At 51.0% G+C, this 20,362-nt stretch overlaps 7 protein-coding genes across 7 annotated transcripts; 5 read left to right on the plus strand and 2 right to left on the minus strand.

Moving 5' to 3' along the window:
* The first annotated feature begins 540 nt into the window (after positions 1 to 540).
* Positions 541 to 1,358, plus strand: M430DRAFT_34708 (hypothetical protein). Its single transcript, XM_024866598.1, has 3 exons — positions 541 to 580; positions 635 to 1,020; positions 1,290 to 1,358. The coding sequence occupies exon 2, from the start codon at positions 762 to 764 to the stop codon at positions 993 to 995; it is 234 nt and encodes a 77-aa protein (XP_024721696.1). The 5' UTR covers positions 541 to 580; positions 635 to 761; the 3' UTR covers positions 996 to 1,020; positions 1,290 to 1,358.
* M430DRAFT_58262 (hypothetical protein) lies at positions 1,036 to 2,399 on the plus strand. Its single transcript, XM_024868717.1, has 3 exons — positions 1,036 to 1,172; positions 1,224 to 1,696; positions 1,771 to 2,399. Exons 1-3 carry the CDS (start codon positions 1,158 to 1,160, stop codon positions 2,306 to 2,308), a joined length of 1,026 nt encoding a protein of 341 aa, XP_024721697.1. The 5' UTR covers positions 1,036 to 1,157; the 3' UTR covers positions 2,309 to 2,399.
* Positions 2,400 to 2,819: 420 nt separating this feature from the next.
* M430DRAFT_41741 (hypothetical protein) lies at positions 2,820 to 4,783 on the minus strand (the record flags this gene model as incomplete). Its single annotated transcript, XM_024867499.1, has 3 exons — positions 4,022 to 4,783; positions 2,998 to 3,940; positions 2,820 to 2,920 (listed from the first exon to the last, which is right to left on the minus strand). The coding sequence occupies exons 1-3, from the start codon at positions 4,340 to 4,342 to the stop codon at positions 2,820 to 2,822; spliced, it is 1,365 nt and encodes a 454-aa protein (XP_024721698.1). The 5' UTR covers positions 4,343 to 4,783.
* Positions 4,784 to 7,398: 2,615 nt separating this feature from the next.
* Positions 7,399 to 9,277, minus strand: M430DRAFT_34709 (hypothetical protein). The gene is made up of 5 exons (XM_024866599.1): positions 8,974 to 9,277; positions 8,806 to 8,910; positions 8,526 to 8,750; positions 8,335 to 8,477; positions 7,399 to 8,238 (listed from the first exon to the last, which is right to left on the minus strand). The coding sequence occupies exons 1-5, from the start codon at positions 9,160 to 9,162 to the stop codon at positions 7,722 to 7,724; spliced, it is 1,179 nt and encodes a 392-aa protein (XP_024721699.1). The 5' UTR covers positions 9,163 to 9,277; the 3' UTR covers positions 7,399 to 7,721.
* Positions 9,278 to 11,139: 1,862 nt separating this feature from the next.
* Positions 11,140 to 13,382, plus strand: M430DRAFT_34710 (hypothetical protein). Its single transcript, XM_024866600.1, has 7 exons — positions 11,140 to 11,378; positions 11,428 to 11,498; positions 11,564 to 11,677; positions 11,739 to 12,023; positions 12,074 to 12,258; positions 12,310 to 12,659; positions 12,719 to 13,382. Exons 1-7 carry the CDS (start codon positions 11,247 to 11,249, stop codon positions 13,172 to 13,174), a joined length of 1,593 nt encoding a protein of 530 aa, XP_024721700.1. The 5' UTR covers positions 11,140 to 11,246; the 3' UTR covers positions 13,175 to 13,382.
* A 3,665-nt stretch (positions 13,383 to 17,047) lies between these two features.
* On the plus strand, positions 17,048 to 17,894 carry M430DRAFT_58266 (hypothetical protein; the record flags this gene model as incomplete). Its single annotated transcript, XM_024868718.1, has 3 exons — positions 17,048 to 17,219; positions 17,439 to 17,545; positions 17,647 to 17,894. Exons 1-3 carry the CDS (start codon positions 17,149 to 17,151, stop codon positions 17,892 to 17,894), a joined length of 426 nt encoding a protein of 141 aa, XP_024721701.1. The 5' UTR covers positions 17,048 to 17,148.
* Positions 17,895 to 18,626: 732 nt separating this feature from the next.
* M430DRAFT_34711 (hypothetical protein) lies at positions 18,627 to 20,166 on the plus strand. The gene has a single exon (XM_024866601.1). The coding sequence runs from the start codon at positions 19,018 to 19,020 to the stop codon at positions 20,143 to 20,145; it is 1,128 nt and encodes a 375-aa protein (XP_024721702.1). The 5' UTR covers positions 18,627 to 19,017; the 3' UTR covers positions 20,146 to 20,166.
* The last annotated feature ends 196 nt before the right edge of the window (positions 20,167 to 20,362 follow it).

Here is a 20,362-nt window from a genome sequence, read left to right on the forward strand (position 1 = left end):
TAGCCCGACGCTACCAGAAACAGTGTCATTAAGGTAACACGGGGTTGGCAACTTGGCAGTATATTTTGAACTATTTACCTCCCAACCTGGCCCGGCAACCAGGATGAAAGAAACTCTTGCCTACCACAACCACGAACTATTGTCTTTATAATGATGGTAAAACCGGCGTCTTAGTAATTTGGAGAGGGAAAATGTGCTGATTCAGGTGTTTGTAGTAGAGGAGGCGAAGATACTTAAGGTACATGAACATGGAATTGAAAACTTTGTCTGCGCTCTGTGGGCCAGTACAAGACAAACAGAACATGAGGGAGTCAAATTGAGAGGATCAAGTATGTATGAAGACGATACTGACCTGGAAATAATAAGTAAATAAAAAGTAACCTTACCTTACCTAAGGTACCTTTACCTTGCTGAAGTTATGTGGAAGAGCCGGAAAGCTGGATGAGTCGGTCAGGTGACGTCCAAACCAGGTGACAGCGCGCAGAACCCCACCACACCCCTCCGACGTACCTAGGTATGTGTCCAGAGTATAAATGCATACAGATCATTATCACTGAACCTGCCATGGATATCTAGATAAGTATTTGTATTTCCACCCAGAACAAACCGTATTTTCCTAACCTTTTTCTTTAAGACAACGCGGCGCGGTCCAAAATCCCGACCCCAAAGCCAGCGCTAGGGACCTGTAGAGACATCAGCGGGGCGTAACCTCAGATACGGAAATCCAACTATTGAGCACGCCGGTCCCCTTCTTGACCCTGATGAGGAAAACGCAGCAGCAACCTCGACGAAAGCAGTTACGAACTTCTGAATTCCTTCTAGTTGTCCCTTCATGCTCCGCCGGACGCGGTAAGGCTGGCCAATCGTGCACTCATCGGGATGCCGTTGCTATGACAGATGGCTGTCAGGGTTCGAGCCAGAGATTTCAGAATCTTGGGAGGGATGATCGTGGGGATGTTTGGGAAAGGGTGGGAAATGGCATGAGAGATATATGATCCGGGAGAACTGCTCTGTTTCTTGGTAAGTTCCAATCGTCATTTCTTCACCGTCATCCAAATCTTTTCCTCGGATTCCTATACAGCAACACCAAGAAGACACGCATACGGACACAAGAAGTTATATAAATATATATACATATATACGGTTCCTGCATAATCATGCATTCTAGACTTGTGAGATGCCGCATCCCTCATAAGTCATATCCGTTGCTAATATTCATCCAGCTCCCCGCCATGCTCTGCATGGTAACCCCCATCATTGCAGGGCCTATCGCACTGACGACAGTACAGGACGCATCCAGCAAGGCCCAATATACGGCTCAAGGCCCCAGCAGCAAGGCCAACAACGCAGCGGATCAAACCCTCGAGATAAAAATCGACATCGCCACGCTCAAAGAGTATATCCCTCTTCCTGCCGAATTCGACTCCTTCGGAGACGGACCCCTGGAATTGAGGATCAGCCTGGGTCCACCCGAGGAAAGAGACGCCGTAGCCCGCCCCAAGCAGCAGAAGTCCAGAATTGCTCCGCGGGCACCCTGGAGCGCGCAGGTTCAGCACTCGGCCGTTGCGGTCCTGGGCGTTGATCCGGATGATGGGATTGATGCCACTACTCCAACGGCGTATAAGACGTACACGGGTGACGGGACACCTGCCGACGGCTGGCCAACCCAGGATCAGTGGATTTCATACGCCTCGATGTACGTCTCTCCCCAAGTCCTGTCACGAAATCCGAGCCCACCTCCACTCCCCACTAACACGAATGCGACAATAGGAAGGCTCTCAACTACGACCTGATCATGAACTCCTGTTCCACCAACGGCTGGGGCGTAGCCGACAACACGCCCGACGAAACCGACACGCTCTTCTCAACCATCGACCAAGTCGCCGCCACGACGCTGCTCGACCACCGCTTCATCCTCGCGTGCGTATTGCAGGAGAGCAAAGGGTGTGTGCGCGTGCCGACCACCTACAGCGCTGACGGGGTGCGCAACCCAGGCCTCCTACAAGACCACGACGGCCAGTCGACCTGCAACTCCGGCACATGGGGAACGGTACTGTCGCCATGTCCGCAGGAGCAGATCGAGGGCATGATCACCGAGGGCGTAGCGGGCGCGTCGGCGGCGGGCGGCATGAGTCTGGTGAGCATGGTGAACCAGGGCGCTACGGGCACGGTGGCCGATTTCTATCGCGCGGCTAGGTGGTACAATAGTGGACCGTTGGCGCCTGTCGAGAATTTGGATAACGGCGGTGGGGCGACGGCTTCGTATGCTAGTGATATCGCAAACCGCCTTACGGGCTGGGTTGGCTGAGCTGTCGTCGAGCCAGGCGTCTGCCTTTACGATAACGATGAGATGGACAGCGGGGATTTTCGGATTGGTTTTGAGGAATATAGGGATGGAGGCGTTTTTGTTTGTATTGATTGGGTTATATATGAATTTCTAGTTCTGTGATTTTGGACTCCGAACACTTGTTATGGGACTTGAGACGTCGGCTTCTCACCAATTCTCACGAACTAGGAACACGAACTCGGAACTGGATTTGATGGAACAGGATATCTGTGGCCAAGGGGGAAGGGTGGTCATAAAAGCGTGGGACGAAAAGTATCTATGTTATTTCTAGGGAATCAGACTGCAAGATGGAAATAGTAAAACCGCTGCATGGAAAGACTGCGCAAAGATCGTCTGACATACTTCATGCTCTATTCTTTACCTTCGTATCGTACCTGCATTGTCTTCGATGCCATACATATACATCGTGCCGTCTTAAAACCTCACGCCGTGAATGCGGATGCTGGGAGAAGGGGGAGGTCTTGGTACCTATCTATAAAGAGCTCACGGCCTTCACAGTCGACGTATGCACCCCCTTGACTTGGGCAACCAGCTTATCCCAGTTCTCGATAGTGTCCTTCATTACATCGGTGCCTGAAAGGAAAAAAGGTAGAGTTAGCTTTCCTTCTGCACAGTCTCATGTAAAAGTAGGGGGAACAGGTACTACTCACCCCACATGAAATTCTGCCACTCCCTGTCAGCCCACAGATCTGGGTTGTGCGCGCCCTCCTTCGTACTCCCCGCAATAGCAGCATCGCGAGCCCTCTGCTCAGGGCCATCTGGTAGATGCAGAGATATCCGTGTCGTGGCGGCACTGTTCTGGATCCTCTCTCCTCTGTCCTTCCGTACCAATTCGTAGACGGCCAAGGCCAGGTCGGCATTGTCAGTCATGCTGAGGGCGCAGGTCAGGACGCCGGCATCTTCGATGGCTTGGGCGGCGCCTTGGGCCACGTATGGCAGCATGGGATGGCAGGCGTCACCGATGAGGACGACTCGGTTCTCGACCCAGGTGTTGAGGGGCAGGTGGGAGTTGAGGGCCCATTCCATGACCTCGCCCTCGGGGACGTAGGAGAGGAGGTTCCGGACGGTCGAGTTCCACTCCTTGTAGAAATCCAGCATCTCCTGCTTGTCGCCCTTGCGCGTCCAGCTCTCCTGGTCCTCGGTGGTCGGCTTTTGCGGGTGCAGGAGAACCATGTTCAGCACCGTGTTGTTCTTGATCGGGTAGGCCATGATGTGGCCACCGGGGCCCATCCACCGGTATGCAATATCGGAGTGCAGCAGCTCAAGCGCTTTGGCGTCGTCCTTCATCATCTCTTTCGGGATCAGAACTCGGTATGCGGCATCGCCCGTTGGGTGCGCCTGGTCCTTCTGCCCGTATTTTTGGGCCATCTGGCTGCGGATGCCGGATTTCACCCCATCACCACCTATCACCACATCGCCCTGTACCCATTCGCCAGTGTGCAGCTTGACGCGTGCGGCAAACGAGGGGTCGACTTCTTCGACGCAAACGCCGAGGCGGATGGGGACCTCGAGGTCCTTCACGGCTTGCAGGAGGATGGCCTGGAGATCGCCTCGGTGGATAACCGAGAGGGGCGCCTTGTATTTTTCACCGATCTAATTCACCACACGCAAAGGTCAGTATAAGATTCCTCAACAGGCCGCGCCGTACCCGGGTCTCCTCTGCATGGCACTTACGGAGGGCATCAACGGCGCAAAGCCCAGCTCGGTGTCGTCCTTCCATCGGCGGAGAGAATTGCGCTTCAGCGCGTTCGCCTTGGACATGAGTTTCTCCAGCAATCCGAACCTGCCCATGATCCGCGCGGCGTTGGGAGCCATCTGGATGCCGGCGCCCACCTCACCAATCTCGGGCACCTGTTCGAGGATCACCACATCGTGGCCGGCTTTCTTGAGGCCAATGGCGGAAGAGAGGCCCCCGATGCCAGCCCCGACGATGATGACCTTGAACTTGTGGACGGCTTTGAAGGACCAGTCGAGGTCGTCCTTGTAGGTTTCCATGGCGCTGAGCAGAGTAGCAGGTTCACTTGAGGTTGGGAGAGGGGCAGGCCGAGCGAGGGGGACGGGTTTGTGGATAAAAGGGAGCGTCTGGAAAGGCTTCAACTCAATTGCCGTTGGAAACTACCTTTAGCAGAGGGGCTATCCTGTCATGATGAAACCCTACAGGCCACTGACTGGGCCCTACTGTATTTACTCCGCATTCTCCGGGGGGTTGGGCACACTAGAACCCCACGTCATGGCGGGAGAGGATGAGAAGTGAGTGGCAGATGGTTATTTTTTTTTATTTTTGTTGTCGATGTATCAAGGGACCCAGGGACCCAGGGCATAATACGGCGCGTGGAAAAGGGAAAAGGGTTGAGCGAGAAACATTAAAATGATAGAGATAAGAGCAGATCGGTGGACAGAAAGCTCTCGCATGCGTCTTCCCGCCCTGGATCTGCCCCAGGATGTCATGTTTTCTGGTTATTATTAACCCATGAAAACGAAGCTTTTTCCTCTTTTCGGCGTCCAGTGGACCTATTACTAAGTGCTTAGAAGCGTTTAGATCTCTGCACTTCGGTATTGTGTCGCGGGAGTCGCTCTTCTCTCTGCTCTGTTCTGCGGTGCGGACGGAATAATGTTGCCGGGTCCCACGACTGAACCAGCCATTTTCCTCTTTTTACTCCGTCCCGAGTCCCCGTATGATAATACGAAGGGAGAGTTGATGAGCTTACGCATGATCCTTCTATCAAGCCGTAGCTCGTTGCAGTCTTGCAGAGCAGAGCCCGGGAAAACCCCATATCCACCTCACGGGAAGAGCTGCAACTTGCAAGACAAGCACTACTGACCGGAAACGGGGAGGAGAGTGGAAAGACTTATATCCGTGCATCTAATCCGTTCTCAGCAAGATACAATGCAACCGGCAACAGCGATATATGATATATACAGGCACGGGGCGAAAAGAAGAGAAAAAAGATACTTCCCTGAGTTCCCTCCCCTATTTTCAACTGCCGAACCTCCTTATCTCGCCTACCCTGATAAAAGGCAGGTCTAGAGCCCGCCCCCCACCTTGCACTTCGCACACCCAACTTCACGGCAATTCGGGGCAAATTCGGGCGGTTGTTGCTCTTTTATACCATTATCTCCTCGTCTTCTCATCTACACTTCGAATCCAACAACCCGTCGTGCAGCATGAAGAGATTCGCACCCGCTCCCTGGTGCGGGGCCTTAGGAGTACGTACCTAGGGACTGTACCTGTGCCTGTCCTGTTCCGGCCCGGATTTCAGGGCGGGGAAGGGGAGGCGCGGGGCGGGGCGGATATGGTTTGATATTCATGACATGGCGGGGTACTTTTGTCTGGGCGGGGAGGGGCGGGGGGGAAGGCCGATGGATGGGATGTGTTTCTTTCCCCCCTTTCTCCCCTTTCGCTCTTGAGGTTTCCGCTTGGGTTCAGAGAAGGCTCTATATTTTTTTGTTGTATACATTAAGTATTCATTATCAGGTCGGTTTTCTTCTCTTGTGCGTCGCGTTCAGTTGGTGTTTACGCAACCCCTACATCAACATTTCACTATATGTTATCCTTTTGATTTATACGCTTTATTGTACTTGCCGAATAGCACAGTCTGTACTGTCTAGGACAGGGCTATATCGAAACTCTTCCTGCTTCCCGGAATTACCTTAAGCGTCTTTCCCTTCTCTCAGCTTGCGATTTTTTCGATCATTTGGTCATCACTACCACATTTTCTATCAAATCTTCACATAGTCTAGGAACTTTTGACAGTTTGCACTACATAATTTCCTTTTCCCAACTCTGTCAGTCTCCTTATCCTCGTTTCACCCAGAAATATGAATCTTTCCTCTCCCAAATCGTAAGTTGCGATGCCACTGCCTTTCTCTATTTCACAGTGAGGAGCGAGCGACTCGGTCTAGAGCTATTATGTCTGCGTCCGTTTCTCCTAGGTATATACATCAATGAATTTTGTAGTCGACAAGATCTCTGGAAGTCTGGTGACTCTAGTCTCAGAAGAAGCCCAAATTAGGGGCATGAGACCTCTTTTGATGACCGGGTGATGTGGACCACTCTGATCCCATTACAGGCTGCTTGACTGACTAGGTAGGCTTGATACAGATGAGCACGTACTCTTCTTCCATAGATAGAAAGCAATGAGTTTATTACCAAAATCTCGCTTGTCAAAATATAGCCCTCAGCTCATCCATCAACTTCCTTCCTCTCATACTTCAATGCAGCTTCATCTTATATCCCTTAACTATCTCTTGCACACCTGTATTCTCATTCTTCCACGCATCAGCACCCAAAGTCTCCTCATATTTTCGTTTTCTCCTCGATATTCTGTATAAATCCCAAACAACTACATGACAAGACTCATGATGATCAAACAGAACGTATATATACAGTAGAACCCCATTTAACCCCCTCTATTTTGCAGTCTTTTATCCAAATTTATTCTATTCCGTTCAAACACCCCCTCTCCCCCCGTTTACACTAAATAGATCACTCTATTCAAGAACAGCTTTCATTCATATTTCCATGTTTTCTTTTACCCTCTAACAGAGGAAATCATTGAATTGCTCCCCTCTCCGTCCCTCCACGGTCCACACCCCCCCCTTACCACAAGGCTAATCGACCAATCCCCCTCCAACCCCCTTCTTCATTTCTCAAAGCACATGCGCATGCATCAATCCCCATCCAAAACCCGGTTTGCCTCGGCTTTACAGTACGAGGCGTCTCCCCAACCCGTTGGTCCTGCTCCTGATCTTCCCGCATCAATGATGCATGGCCCAGGTTTACAGAGTAGCTACCCGGTGCTGTGCCGTCACGCTAGTTTCGATTCCGTATTTGCTTTTTCTTTTTCTTTTCTTTTGGATCGGCTGCTGATTTCTTTTTTTTCCCTTTTTCTTTTGTTTCCGCGTTTTCGTCTTTGCTTTTTCCCTCATTGGCGATTGGCATTGGCGCTGCGCGAATCCAGTATGCTGTTCGCGGGGCTGATCCTTGGGACAGAGATGCATACAGCACGAAGCGCTCAACTTCCATCCAGAGTAAAAGCGCCTTGCTATAGGCTAGGCTAGGCAACTACAGTAATTACAGTGCGGCCAGCTCCCTATTCCGGGGAGTAGTCGGTCGGCCTGGGCCTAGCGCTAAATATAGTGATAACAAAAAGACTATCTACACTACCTACCTTTGTTTTGTGACCCTTGCTATTGATGATGATCCAGATACCAGAACGCCAGTCTCCGATCTCCAGTTTCCGATCTCTAGCCCATTATTTCGTTCAGTTCTCGTGCCCGTCCAGCCCCCTCCTTGCCCGGCAAAAAGAGGGGGGGAAAAAGAAAAACCTCCCAAGACTCCCTCTCCCCTCCACCCTTCCCCCACCCAACCTCCCTACCGCTCCTCATCCAAGTGTTCACCCTCGCTCTGGACGCTGCTCTGCGCCGTCGGCTCGCTGGAATCGTACTGCACGGCCCAGTGATCCGTGCGCTTGATAATCATGGCGTCGCTCTTGCCGGAATCCAGGCTGACGCTGTGGCTGTCGCGGCGCTGGCGGCGCGCGGTGTGGCCGCTGACGGCGGCGATATAGCCAGTGGTGCCTTCGGGGACAAGCTCGAGGTCGTTGTCGACGTCGCGGGTGCGCGAGCGGAGCACGCTCTTGCTGGCGCGGCTACTGCGCAGCTCATAGCTGTTGCTGGTGTGCTCGGCTTCGCTCTTGAGCCCGACGCCGAGCAGGCCGGAGTCGAAGCTGTCGAGGAAGGGCTTGAGAGTCGGGATGCAGGCGGTGGTGATGGAGATGCTGAGTAGGGCTTGAGTGACGATGCCGCTGGGGACGTAGTCGAAGACGAAGTCGGATGAGGATAGGTAGGTGTGGAGGAGGCAGACGCGGACGATGACGAGGACGGCGACGCTTGTGAGTGTTATTAACTATTCTTGATACCGGAGCGGGGAGTAGAAGGGAGATGCAGGTGATAAGATCATAGGGGGAGAGTAGTAATATACATACGCTATTCGGAAAAAGAAGGCCACGACAACGACAACCTTCCTAGAGAAAGCTACTTTCACCGACGCCATCATGAAAACTGGTAGGCTCACCACCACAAGTTCTATGATGATATCAACGGGCGCGATGGCGACCCAGAACGCAAACTTGCGGGAAGTTAGCGTAGCCATCGGCGAGAGAGTTGAAATTCTCACCTTATCAAAACAACGCCCTGACTGTGTGGCCCAAGGATGAGGCATACCGCATTGGAAAGCGAGTGCAAAGAAGGCGGCTGTCATCCAAGCTACGGTGACGTATATCGTAATCCTCGTAATCCTGATGTGTACCTTGGATACGCTCAAGTGTCCGAGCAGCATGAGGATTGATATTTTGGCAAAACCACAACCTAGTATAAACAATAGATCTGCAGCGTAAATGGTCTGGATAGTACCTTGGTTAGCAGCATCCTCACCCAAGCCTCTCATCCAAACTCACCTTTTGAATATTGGTGAGACTAGCAGGATTGAGGGACGTTTTGCGTTTCCCAAGGCCATCCTTTATCGATATAGAGACAGCAATTGATTGGGCAATGCCGAACAGCTGTAGAGCAGACATTAGATTTCTGTAATAGAGAATGGAGGGGTATTTGCCTGGAAGTCTTACCAATGCTGCGCAAACCGGGTAGTCGTCGGAGGTCAAGCGCCGCCTCACAAAGCGCTTGATCACCATCCTGAAGAAGATGGCGACAATCATCATGGTGAGCAGAAACCAGGTGACAATGGCCAGGACGGGGCCGATATTATCAGCGGTAACCAGCACATGATTTGCCCCATTTGGACCATTTCTGGCCATAGGGAGGGATCTCAAAGCGTAAAGAAGGCACGTTTCCTGACTGCCAATTGTCGCGAGGTGAGAGCAGGATGAGGCGTCAATATACTGCATATATGTATTCTGCGATGCAGAGAAGATATCAACATCTCAAAAATCCAAATCGAGCACCCATGGATTAAGTTCGGGAGTAGCGCGTCCTACGTATAGCAACGAAGGAGGTCGTAGGTATTAGTTAGGGTCATGATCGACGTGATGAGAGCGATGGTGGTGTCCTAAGAGCTAGCAATGCATGCATGATCGGGGCCCAGGGCCCGCACCCGATAACTGGATTAAGCTGTGAGAGGAATAATTATCATGTTGGTAGGTTGGTAGGCCAGTAATAGACTTAGGAGGTCGGAGAATGACATAAGATGCAAGGGGCAGGATCCTGGAAACATGTACCGTGATATGGCCGATCCGCCACGGACGATCAATTGAATCCTATTCGAGGGTCTTACCATCCGGCCGGGGAGGGGAATGGGCAGAGTAATGGTTCCTACTCTGTATTTATGGCCCGAGGGCTCATCCTTGACTGAAGATGAAGACAAGAAGCATAGTAGAGTTCAAGGGAGAAGACAATACTTCAAGAGAGGACAGAAAGAGAAAATAAGAGATAAGAGGGACAAGATAGATCCGAAGGGGGGGTGGGGGTTAAGAGAGGGGAAGAAGGCATACATGGTGCATTAAACATGGGACATCTGGGGACGATAAAGGCACATACGCAGGTAAAAAGGACGTCAGGAGGGGAGAGGCTTCTCTCTTGCCAAGCTGTCCTGTGTCTCTCTTGACTTCTTTTGCAACGGGACTCGTGTTACAACTTTCTCTGCTCATTGTCACGGATTATTGACCCGCGTCCAATGTCCTGTACCTGCATTGTACGTATCTGTTACACGAAGCCACCCGGCCCAAGGTCCAAGATAAGAGCTCTGTAGAAACAGTTCGAGGTGGCGTCGGAGAGGGCAGATTATGACTTCGTATTCTTGGACGGTAGAAGACGCAATAGAAGGGTAGAAGAGCTCTAGCGTACCTTGTAGAAGGGGCGTAGAATACTACTTCGTAGAATTTACCCAGTGGTGACATTCGATCGTAAGGCCGTAACCTCGTTCTATGCAGGGACAGACATGCAGTCCTCTCTGTACATGATACTACCATGATACAACCTGCACGACCATACGGAATGCTGCCAGCCTTGGCCCTTGGTGCTAGCCTAGTATAGCAGCCCAAATAGCAGCCCTCCACGCCAGTCATGGTACTACCAGGCGCGGGCTGACCTCGTCGGACCCCAGAAAACCGAGGAGCATGGATCGAGAACATGGATGTATGCAGGCGTCCAAGGATCTACGTGCTTCCGATTCACCATCGTGGCAATGGAGTGTACGTGAATATTTGCGGTGGGCGCGGCTCCATCCTTACGTGTCTGCAGGACTGGACGGGAGGCTCAACTGGCGATAGTTGCAACTCCAATCTGGAGTCCGCTGAGGAGTTGAGTTATTGGAGGGATTGGCTTTGCAGGTTGCAGCAAAGTTTACGCTAGGCTGGGAGCGGTCTAGTGATAGTAGCTAGCACTGAGACCCTGCCCCGCCGTAGTGCGTAGTAGGTTTCCGTAGGCTGCAGTAGCCGACGTACATCCCAGGTTTCTGACCCTTGCGGCGGCACGGGATGGAACAGGCCAATCAGAATTTAGAGATCTCCGCTGGATTTTGGCTTCTGTCTTTCTTCCTCTTCACAGCACACGCCAGGGCCCAGGACAAAGTTGTACCAGGACTGGCCAGGTCTTACCAGGACTCGGTGTTTTTAGGTGCAGAGGTAGGACAGAGACACGAGATAGGACGGACCTTCTCCGCAATGTGAAAAAAACAGACCCCTCCATATCATGTCAAATCAAATCTTCCGTATCTATTTCTGAAGTGGTATCCTTCTTCAACTTCCTCGATTCTTGCTTGCAAGTTGCAACTATCTACCATATATCGTTACTTTCCTATTTTTCTTGTCTTCTTCGCCTCTTCCCCGTCTCCCAACTCCTTCCTCTCTCTTCTTCCTCCCCTCACTCCCCAGCCCTCCTCACCATGGCGTTCAAAGATGGTGAGCTCTCCGTTGAGGAGAGTCCTGTCTCACCACATCGCCTAACCATCGCCGCTGGCTCGACGTCCCAGGATCAGGCAGATATGGCAGGAGTTGGCAAGAAGCAGCGCTTTACCGTACGTTTACGCTCATCTCCGCATGCACCATTCATCCCTGACGAAGCAGAGAAACTTTGGCTTTATCTCTATGCTCGGCTTCACCACCACCATGATGTGCTCGTGGGAGGCCGTCTTTTTGTATGGGGCCATCTAATCCCACCCCACAACCCCTCGATCACCGTTAATGAATGATGAGGTTCTAGCTCCAACAGCACTGCCATGTCTAATGGGGGTTCCGTCACCTTGGTCTACGGCTTTATCTTTTGCTTTTTTGGCTCCCTTGCTACCGCCGCATCTCTGGCAGAGATGGTCTCGATGTATGGTCCACCGTTTCCGGGTCTGCGCGTTCCAGAGGCCGCCGTCTAATTAGTGACCTAGGTTCCCGACATCTGGAGGGCAGTATCACTTTGTGGCTATGCTGGCGCCTAAGAAGTACTCGGTGTTTCTGAGCTGGATCACAGGATGGGTGTCGACAATCGGTTGGAACGCAAACAGCGCTGCCGGAGTCTTCTTTGGCGCAACGATGATTCAGGGACTCCTGGTTCTTAATGATTCAAACTACGGGGCCCCACGGTGGCAGGGAACCCTCATCATGTGGGCAGCACTCTTGCTCGTCCTGATTGTGAACACTGTCGGCGCAAAGATATTGCCGAAGATTGAAGGGTGAAGAATCTCAATCATCTGTGCTTCCAATAGTTACTGATATCTGACAGATTCATCCTCATCATCCACACTTTGGGCTTCTTCGCTGTCCTGATTCCCCTTGTCTACCTTGCCCCCCATGGCTCGGCTGCGGATGTCTTCAAGAATTTCATCGATGCGGGAGATACGTCTGGATACTCGTCTGGTGGACTAGCCTTCTTCGTTGGCATAATCAGTACCAATCTTCCGTTTATCGGTAAGCACTCTTGAACCTTTTGCTTTCATGCCTAACAGATCTGTTCTCCAGGTTACGACGGACCAATCCACATGGCGGAAGAAGTCGTGAATGCTTCGACAATTGTTCCATGGTCCATGATCTGCACCATCCTGCTCAATGGAACTCTGGGCTTGGCTATGGTGATCGCCTTCTGTTTCTGCCTTGGCGATCTCGAGACCGCTCTCACCTCACCCACCGGATACGATTTCATCGAGGTCTTCTATAATGCCACCAACAGCACTGGTGGAACATCTGCCATGACGGCGCCCCTAATCACTCTTGTGATCTGCGCCACATTCGGCTTCCTGGCCTCTTCTTCTCGTCAAACCTGGGCCTTTGCTCGTGATCAAGGCCTGCCGTTCTCAAATTTCCTGTCTCATGTGAGTACTTTCAAAGCAGTGTGCTGTCGATGGCGGCCTTGTTAATTATTCATGAATAGGTGAACACGCGCACCGCCCTGCCTCTTAACGCCGTCATCTTCTGCGCCACTGTCACGGCCATCATCTGCATCATCAACATCGCATCAACCGTCGCATTCAACGCCATCGTGTCCCTCACCATCGCCGGCCTATACACCTCCTACTTCATCCCGATCACTCTCCTCGCCATCAAGCGTTCCCGGGAGCCATCCTCCATCGTCTGGGGTCCCTGGACCCTTGGACCCGCAGGCCTCATCATCAACATCCTCTCCATGTGCTTCCTCATTATCTCCATCGTCTTCTCCTTCTTCCCGCCCGTCGTGCCCGTCACGCTCATCTCCATGAACTGGTCCGCGCTCGTCTTCGGCGGCGGCGTTATAATCGGCCTCGTCTTCTACGCCATCTGGGGGAGGAAGAATTACCACGGCCCTATCTTCGAGAGGGGGGTCATGCCGACGGATCAGTATGGCCAGTAATAAAACAGTGCTCCTTGCCGCTTTTGTTTTTGAGGCGGAACAGTCCCCCCGCTGCGCTTTGAAGGATTGAAAAATGACTGACCTCGCGAAATGGCGATGGATGTGCAAAAGTCTATATATATGAGCATTGACGGATCAGATATATGACATTATGTACAGTAGAATAATGCGAAAACTATAGAGTTTTGTATAAGGTAAACAACGATGAAAATCGATGACTGAATGTCGTAAAACCTCGCAGTATCCCGATTTCTCTTGATCTTCCAATTTCATTTTCCATTTTTCTTTCCTCCTTTCCACCCGTCCCAACTACCGTGTTCTATTTGGACACCCTACCCAATTCCCAATCACCAAAAGTCTCTTCTGTTCAACACTTTCCAGCACCCCTCTCCAAACCGGCTCTTCACGCGCAAACTCCATCAATTACCCTGCGATCTAGATCTTCTATATCGATCTCCGCGTGTCAAGCGAGGCGCCTTGCGTTCCTAGCTGCGCGCCGGCTGTTGGGTGGCGTCCATGGCGCGGGCGGGACTTGGATTCCGGGAGACTGCGGGAGGATGAGGTTATATGGGGAGAGGAGGGGTAACCAACCTCAGGTCAGTATACATAACTATACATACCTACACAAATATCAATGACACCAAGAACCTGATTTCTCAATACCTTTATTTCTTCTCCTTCACTTCCCTCCGCTTCCCTCTTCTTTTTTCTTTTCTTCTTTTCGGGAGTTAGAGTTACATTAATATTCCGCCCCTCAAGGAATCCATTCCTTCAATCCACACCCCCCTGTCCCTGTCCGTCCATCCGAACACTAAATCTTCATCAGCCGCCTTCCTTATCGACACCCCGGACGCAGCGATCCTAGATTCTGGCGGGGCTGCTTCTTAGGAGTTGTTTAACGTTACATGTGGTCCTGAAATGCATTGGTGGCGGGAGGTTATTGGGCCGGGGGTGCGTGCGTTCAGCCTTGAATTGGGCGGTGGTGGGGTTGAGAAACTGGTTTGGAAGGTGAGGTACAGAAGAAGGGGGGATGGAGGAAGTTGGATATTGTTGATGAGGAGAAATGGGAGGACTTGTGTCTGTGGCCCCGCTTTCGAAAAAGAGAGAGGTGTGTGAGGTCTGTATCTATAGCTGCAGGATATTTAGCTTCATCCCGAGTTCAGAATTTCCGCGATACCGAAACTTAAGAGGTTTTTGCAAATGGATACAATACTGTACGGAGATAGTCTCTTTATTTGCAGATACAAACTAGATATATACACAGAGCTGAAGTCAAAATGAATAGAAGTCTTCGGCTTCATTCAATCTACCCATCGGAACTTCAACCACGGCATTGTGGTTTATCAGGAATAGAACTGAACATATTGCATTCCTGATGTTTATCAACTAATTCATCGGAATACAAAGAGGAGGAAATGATTCGAAGAATGAAAGTGGTATTCAGCTGCGGTCTCATAGATAGGGCTGCAGTATAGCACAAAGGGCAAGACCACCCATGGAAGAAAATTGTACTTGGGGGTGAGTTATATTCTCCCTGAGAGCGATCTGAGGACTCACGATTAGGAAATCTAGAATGAGATGATTATTAGATTGACAACGGCAAAATAGGTTGACAGCGATAAAGGATAATGACAACGGTGAATCGGACGAAAGATTGAGGATAACCAATCTAGAATGCTGCTTCATCAGGCGATAGATTTGTATATCGCTTTGGAAACAACTCCCATGGACCATACAAATGGCCTTGAACCTGACTATCGAAAAATTGGAATCTGTTACCGGCCTGAAGATTATGTATTGTTGATTCGAGACTCGTAACCGAATGAGGCCGACGATTATAACCTTTTGATCCTGCTTGTTAGGCTGATTCACCTTATTAAAATAGACAGATCGTACTATGAGTCAATTTCTGAGGCATATTAGTGGAGTATAGAGATTGCTATGGAAAGGGCTACTTTCTCACCGTCTGTCGAATTCTTTCCTACCTTTCCTTTCACGACTTCTTAATTCCTCCCCTTCACCTACCTATGAACCTGCTTCTAAGCAACAAGGTTCCCTTGACGGCGAGAGCTCTGAATAGACATGTAGGCTATCTTCGATTCCTCCCTACGTCACAATGGGGAGAGCGGCTACTGACTCCTGGCAGGACTCCACAACGGTGAAAACGGGGATACGGAGTCATTCCTGCTTAATCAACTACAATCCCATAGAGCCAGAATAGAAGACGGAGTTCAAATCAACGAGACCAGACCTGTCACCTTTTATTTCCATATGGTAAGACGGGGGCGCCGAGCCCTTGAACGAACCTGTTCCAGGAAGACTAATTGTAGCACAGGTGGTGTGCAATAGCCTTATCTCCAAGGGCGCTCCTGCCTTGTGAACGCCTTGGGTCGTTGGTTGCATGAGGAATAATACTGCTAGCATGAAGGTGTGAGGCATGATTTGGATATGCACTGATTTATATCTCGAATATGTTTGGAGATGTAATTTGCTGACACACCAAGCTCCTCATTCCGAGAGAAGTTGCCATATCGAGGAAGATCCGACTGCCTTGTGGCTTCAAGCCAGAGAAGACATGAGCGATTCGGACTACATGCGGTAGTACTTGACCGCACGTAGACGGTAGTTCACGAATCGAGAAGTCTATTCCGGAATGAATCATATCTCGGGAACGCGTCTTGAAATAGTTGAAATATGTCGAGCGCCAGATTCAAGGGCTCATGTTTTTGTGGCTCATCGATTTGACTGCTGATGAATCTTTCTTGAACAAGACGGTGCATGGAATAAGTGCCATTTTCGATATCAGGGAGCGATTTAGAAGCGTTGATAGAAAGGAATTTATCTAGAAATACATCAGTTCAATACAAGTGATCTTGGAACCAACCTCTTTGCACTCATTTTGGGTCGGTCTCGATTCTGAGAGTTTGGCTGATGCTTTGCCAGGTGTCAATTCGTTGAAAGCGCCAACCGCCTTACTACCCGTTGACCCAGGACAGAGGACTAGAAAAGAAGAAGCTCGTTGCGGAGATAGTGCTCCACGAAATATCCCATCAATGGTTTGGGAATCTTGTTACCATGAGGTATTGGGACGGACCATGGCTCAAGGAATGATTCGCAACCTGCATGTCTTGGATTGCTGCAGACAAGTTCTTTCCGCAGTAGCATGTATAGGAGAATTATGTGTCCAATACCTTGCAACTTGCCTTGACGCTGGTCTCACTTGAAAGTAGTTCAAGCGGTAGAGCTCGTGATTCAAGATCCGTCAGAGGCAAACCAGATTTTCGACAACATCCCGTACGAGAAGGGCTCTTGTCTCGTGATGAGCTTGGAGAGACCAGTTTATGGAGGGGATCAAAGAGTATACCGAGGCAGGAGAAGATCTACTTGATCTTCGAAGGACATGCATAGCGCTATGGGTTAAAACAAGACAAAGAAGAGCAGAAAATGGGCTTGCCTTCATCATGACAGCCCCAATATTCCCGAGACAAGTGGCGGTACGGCCCTCCGGCTCGAAGCTCAAATCCCCGCAGCCGGTCGTACGGATGAGGAGTATTTGGGTATTGTGTCCGAATGTTCGAGTATCCGGTGTCTGCACAAGCTTTTGCCGTCGCTTGCTTATTTAAGGCGACACACTAAGCCCTATTCAGCGTACGCCAATCCATACCTCATGCAGCCTAGCGGCCTCTAATCAGTGCCAATCGGTGACGAAATATCTTTGTCGCATTGGGAAAGGCCGCATACAGGTCCAAGCGCCTGGGGGCCTGGGGCACAGCACGGCCAATTGCCCGCGAATCGTAAGCTGAGCTCATCCCCCCCTTCTCCCCCCCCGAATCAGCTCTCACCTTTCTCTCCTCTCAGCTCCCCCAGCTTCCATCACTTACCAACATCCTTATCAGTATCAACCATCAGCACAGCTCCGTCTTTAACTCGAGCTGCAGGTTCCAACAGCTTCAACTCCATTGAACAGAGACAGAATGGCGACTAGAAAGAGAAAGAATGATGAGGAGCTCGTGGCGCTCCCCAGCGAGAGCGAGGAGGAAGAAGAGTGAGTTTCCCTCTCTTATTGGCGCCCCCAAACTTCATCATAGACGCTATGCGGCTTCAATTGAACTCAATGGAGCTTCAGACATCGCAACAGAGCTGTAAACCAGAGCATATTGGATGAAATGCGATGGGAGTAGCGGCAAAGCTGCTTCGTCAGCTGGAAGCTCCCAGAACGTCATCGTCGTGAACTGCCAACCACAAGCTAACGGTCGCATCATAGGTATGAAGAAACCGAACCTGAAGATGAAGACGGTGTATCTGATGAAGAGGAAGATGAAGATGAAGAAGGGGAAGAGGAAGAGGTAGAGGTAGAGGAGGAGCCTGAAGGTATGCGGGATTTTCAGCCCGGACCCTGCAAGATGCCCAATTTGCGCACTTGATCGCATCTATCTTCAATTTTTGGAATTGGAACTGATGCAGTACAACAGAAGCTGCACCCCCAGCCAAGAAGCGCAAAACAGAGCCTGCTCCCAAGACCGCTAATGGCGACAAGGAAGCAGCCCCTGAAGTAGATGAGGAGGAGGAAGAGGAGGAAGAGGCCGAAGAGCAGGAAGAGCAGGAAGAGGCCGATGAGAAAGCTGCCCCTGCGCCTAAGAAGGCGGCTAAAGAGACAGGCGATGAGGAGAAGGGTGAAGAGAAGGCGGTTGAGGCTGGAGGTGATGGCGACGAAGAATAAAGGAATCACTCACTTCGGTCGCCGACAGCCTGCGCTAGTTCACAATATTGCATGGATATATATCTGGGAAGGAAAAGGAATGGGCGGACATTTACTGGATACAACGGAAACAATGGAAGACAAAGCCGGATCGGAAATGTGGAGGGAAAAAGGATGTACAAGCGGCTACCTGCTTTCCTGTTCCCTAGATCTCATTCCTCCCATGTCGCTCGGCCCTATCAATCCCAAAGGTTTCTTCTCCTACATATATCCCTATCCCTTCCCTATCCCGTGCGCACCTCCCAATCCTTTGCGTTTCCACATTCAGCATATTCCAGCATATGAGCACTTGTGCAATATTTATTGATATCCCAGCGATGATATTGAGACTTCAAGCATCTCCCCTTTCCAGCCATGCGGCTAAGTCTTATGCGTCAGCCCTGTCCTGTCCTGTCCCGTCCCAGTCAAAGCCCTTGTCCTTCCTTCGTCCAATACACGAAGAAGCGCAGACCCCCCCTATCTCCTGCATACACCGCCCACCTTTCTCTGCTCAGCCCCTCGCGCGACGGCGCACTGTACGCAGGATGGCTGACTCGAGCGTTTCACAGCCATCAATGCCACCGGGTCTACGTAGAGTGCTTTTTCGTCTTATTTTTATTTTTATTTCTTTATCTCATTTTTGTTCCCTCTGATGCATCAGCAGTCCTGATCTGAGACTCGTTTCAGACCCTCGTTACCATTTTCCCGGGTTCTAAAAATATTTATACTCCTCTATCTATCTATCCCTCTTCTATTTTATTTTGATTTTCTATTTTGCGCCACGTTTCTTCACTCAAGAGATAGTGATTGAGTGGGGAGGAATTTGTACCTTGGGTTATCTGGACTGCAGTCGCCTGTGGAATGTTACAGAAGATTCCCGAGGGGATCAAGAGATAAAAAAAGAATCCCACCAACCGAGCATCTGGTTCTTCGCACGACAGGATCGACGAGAATCGCTCGCTGGATCTGGAGCACGAAAGCATCGTTGGGGATACAGAGAGCTTCCGAGCGCGAGAGATAAGAATCGAAATCGCTGGACGGGTCTTTGGAACTTCCGATTTACCATTAGCGCACAAGCACCCCACGTGGTCGTCGGAAGCTCAAGATGTATGTCGACGGCGATACACTTACCATGGCGTCGCGATCGCGCTTCTCGCAGCTGTTTTCAACGCCCCCGAAAATAGCTGAGGAGCTGAGTGCGGAAGGGATGGGGAAGAAGCAGCCGGAAAGAAAAGCGCAGGCGCGGCATTCAGGCATAGAAATTTGGAAAGTGGTGCTTGGGATTTTCGATCTGGATCGAGAGAGGAAAGGGGAGAAGGCGAAGCAGCACAGACGGCAATGCTCTGCGCCTGTCGTATTGGAAGCTTCCAGGGTAAAGGGGGACGGAAACCCAGAGGAAGACAGCAGCACCGCACCGGTCATCGTCCAGCGGCGCTTCTCAAAGCCGAATAAAGAGGCTGAGGCCCCGCACAGAAAACGCAACAGATTATCCCAATGGATCACCTCCCGGACCCCAGAACCGCCAGAGGTGGCCGCCAAAGTGAAGGTGATCCACAAGCACGATAGTAAGCTCAGCTCACCGTCTCCATCACCTATTCCCACACCACCCCGCACTCCTGGTATCGTCCTCACGCCGCGCGAGCGCGACGTCCTCTTGCACCACCTCAGCGGGATGGTCCATCGGCTCCGAAGACTCGAGTACCAGACTGCGCAGTTCAGCAATAATGTGGGGTTGCTGCTAGCGCGGAAGGAGAGGAGTATTCTGAGGAGTAGGAGGTATGGGGAGGCGAGGGCGAGGATGCTCTTGCGGATCTTGAGTCGAGTCAGAAATTGCGCGGCGGGGACGTTTGGGAGGAAGATGGTGGTGTTGCAGCGGGCGCTGAGGAGTTGGGGGGAGCTAGGGGCGTTGTTGGAGGAAAGGGGGGGAGGGGGATGTGAGGGCTGGGATGAGAGGGGGGTTCGGGAAGCGATTCAGGGTCTAAGGGATGATTTGCGGAAACAGAAGGAGTTGGATGAGATACTGAGGGTTTGTATCGAGGGGGCAACGGGAGATGAGAGGGTTGTGAAGAATGAGAGCGAGAGCGAGAGTGAGAGGCTTGCTGTGAGAAGGTTTGTGTCGTTTGTGAGGGGCAGGATGGGCAGGTTAGCATGGGAGTACTCTAGTTTGGAAAAGGCAATGCGGCATTTGGATAATGTGTTAGGGACTTTGGGAAAAGGTGAGATAGGAGAATGAATTTATGACTTATGAAGTTATGAGTTCAGGTCGGTTGAAACCTGGCAGTCCTGAGCATGTACTGATCCTGTACAAGTACTTACCTGTGTCTCTTCCCTACCTAACTTCCTTGGCTTACGTGCGAGTGCACATAGTCTCCAAGTGATTGTGAATAATTGAAATGGGTTAGATAACTCAAGTATACAGAATCTCGCTGAACCGTTTGGCGTCTAGGCTG

The sequence above is a fragment of the Amorphotheca resinae genome (assembly GCF_003019875.1).
Source record: "Amorphotheca resinae ATCC 22711 unplaced genomic scaffold M430scaffold_5, whole genome shotgun sequence".
NCBI lineage: Eukaryota > Fungi > Ascomycota > Leotiomycetes > Helotiales > Amorphothecaceae > Amorphotheca > Amorphotheca resinae.

Bases quoted from the DNA above. Each gene is read 5' to 3' on its own strand.
- M430DRAFT_34708 (XM_024866598.1), top strand. From the start codon at position 762: ATGAGGAAAACGCAGCAGCAACCTCGACGAAAGCAGTTACGAACTTCT.
- M430DRAFT_58262 (XM_024868717.1), top strand. The intron at 1,697-1,770 runs GTACGTCTCTCC...ATGCGACAATAG, and splicing joins TGGATTTCATACGCCTCGAT to GAAGGCTCTCAACTACGACC.
- M430DRAFT_34709 (XM_024866599.1), bottom strand. From the start codon at position 9,162: ATGGCCAGAAATGGTCCAAATGGGGCAAATCATGTGCTGGTTACCGCT. The intron at 8,911-8,973 runs GTAAGACTTCCA...TCTGCTCTACAG, and splicing joins ACCCGGTTTGCGCAGCATTG to CTGTTCGGCATTGCCCAATC. The intron at 8,239-8,334 runs GTATGTATATTA...AACACTCACAAG, and splicing joins GCCTTCTTTTTCCGAATAGC to CGTCGCCGTCCTCGTCATCG.
- M430DRAFT_34710 (XM_024866600.1), top strand. From the start codon at position 11,247: ATGGCGTTCAAAGATGGTGAGCTCTCCGTTGAGGAGAGTCCTGTCTCA. The intron at 11,678-11,738 runs GTATGGTCCACC...TTAGTGACCTAG, and splicing joins CTGGCAGAGATGGTCTCGAT to GTTCCCGACATCTGGAGGGC. The intron at 12,024-12,073 runs GTGAAGAATCTC...GATATCTGACAG, and splicing joins ATATTGCCGAAGATTGAAGG to ATTCATCCTCATCATCCACA.
- M430DRAFT_34711 (XM_024866601.1), top strand. From the start codon at position 19,018: ATGTATGTCGACGGCGATACACTTACCATGGCGTCGCGATCGCGCTTC.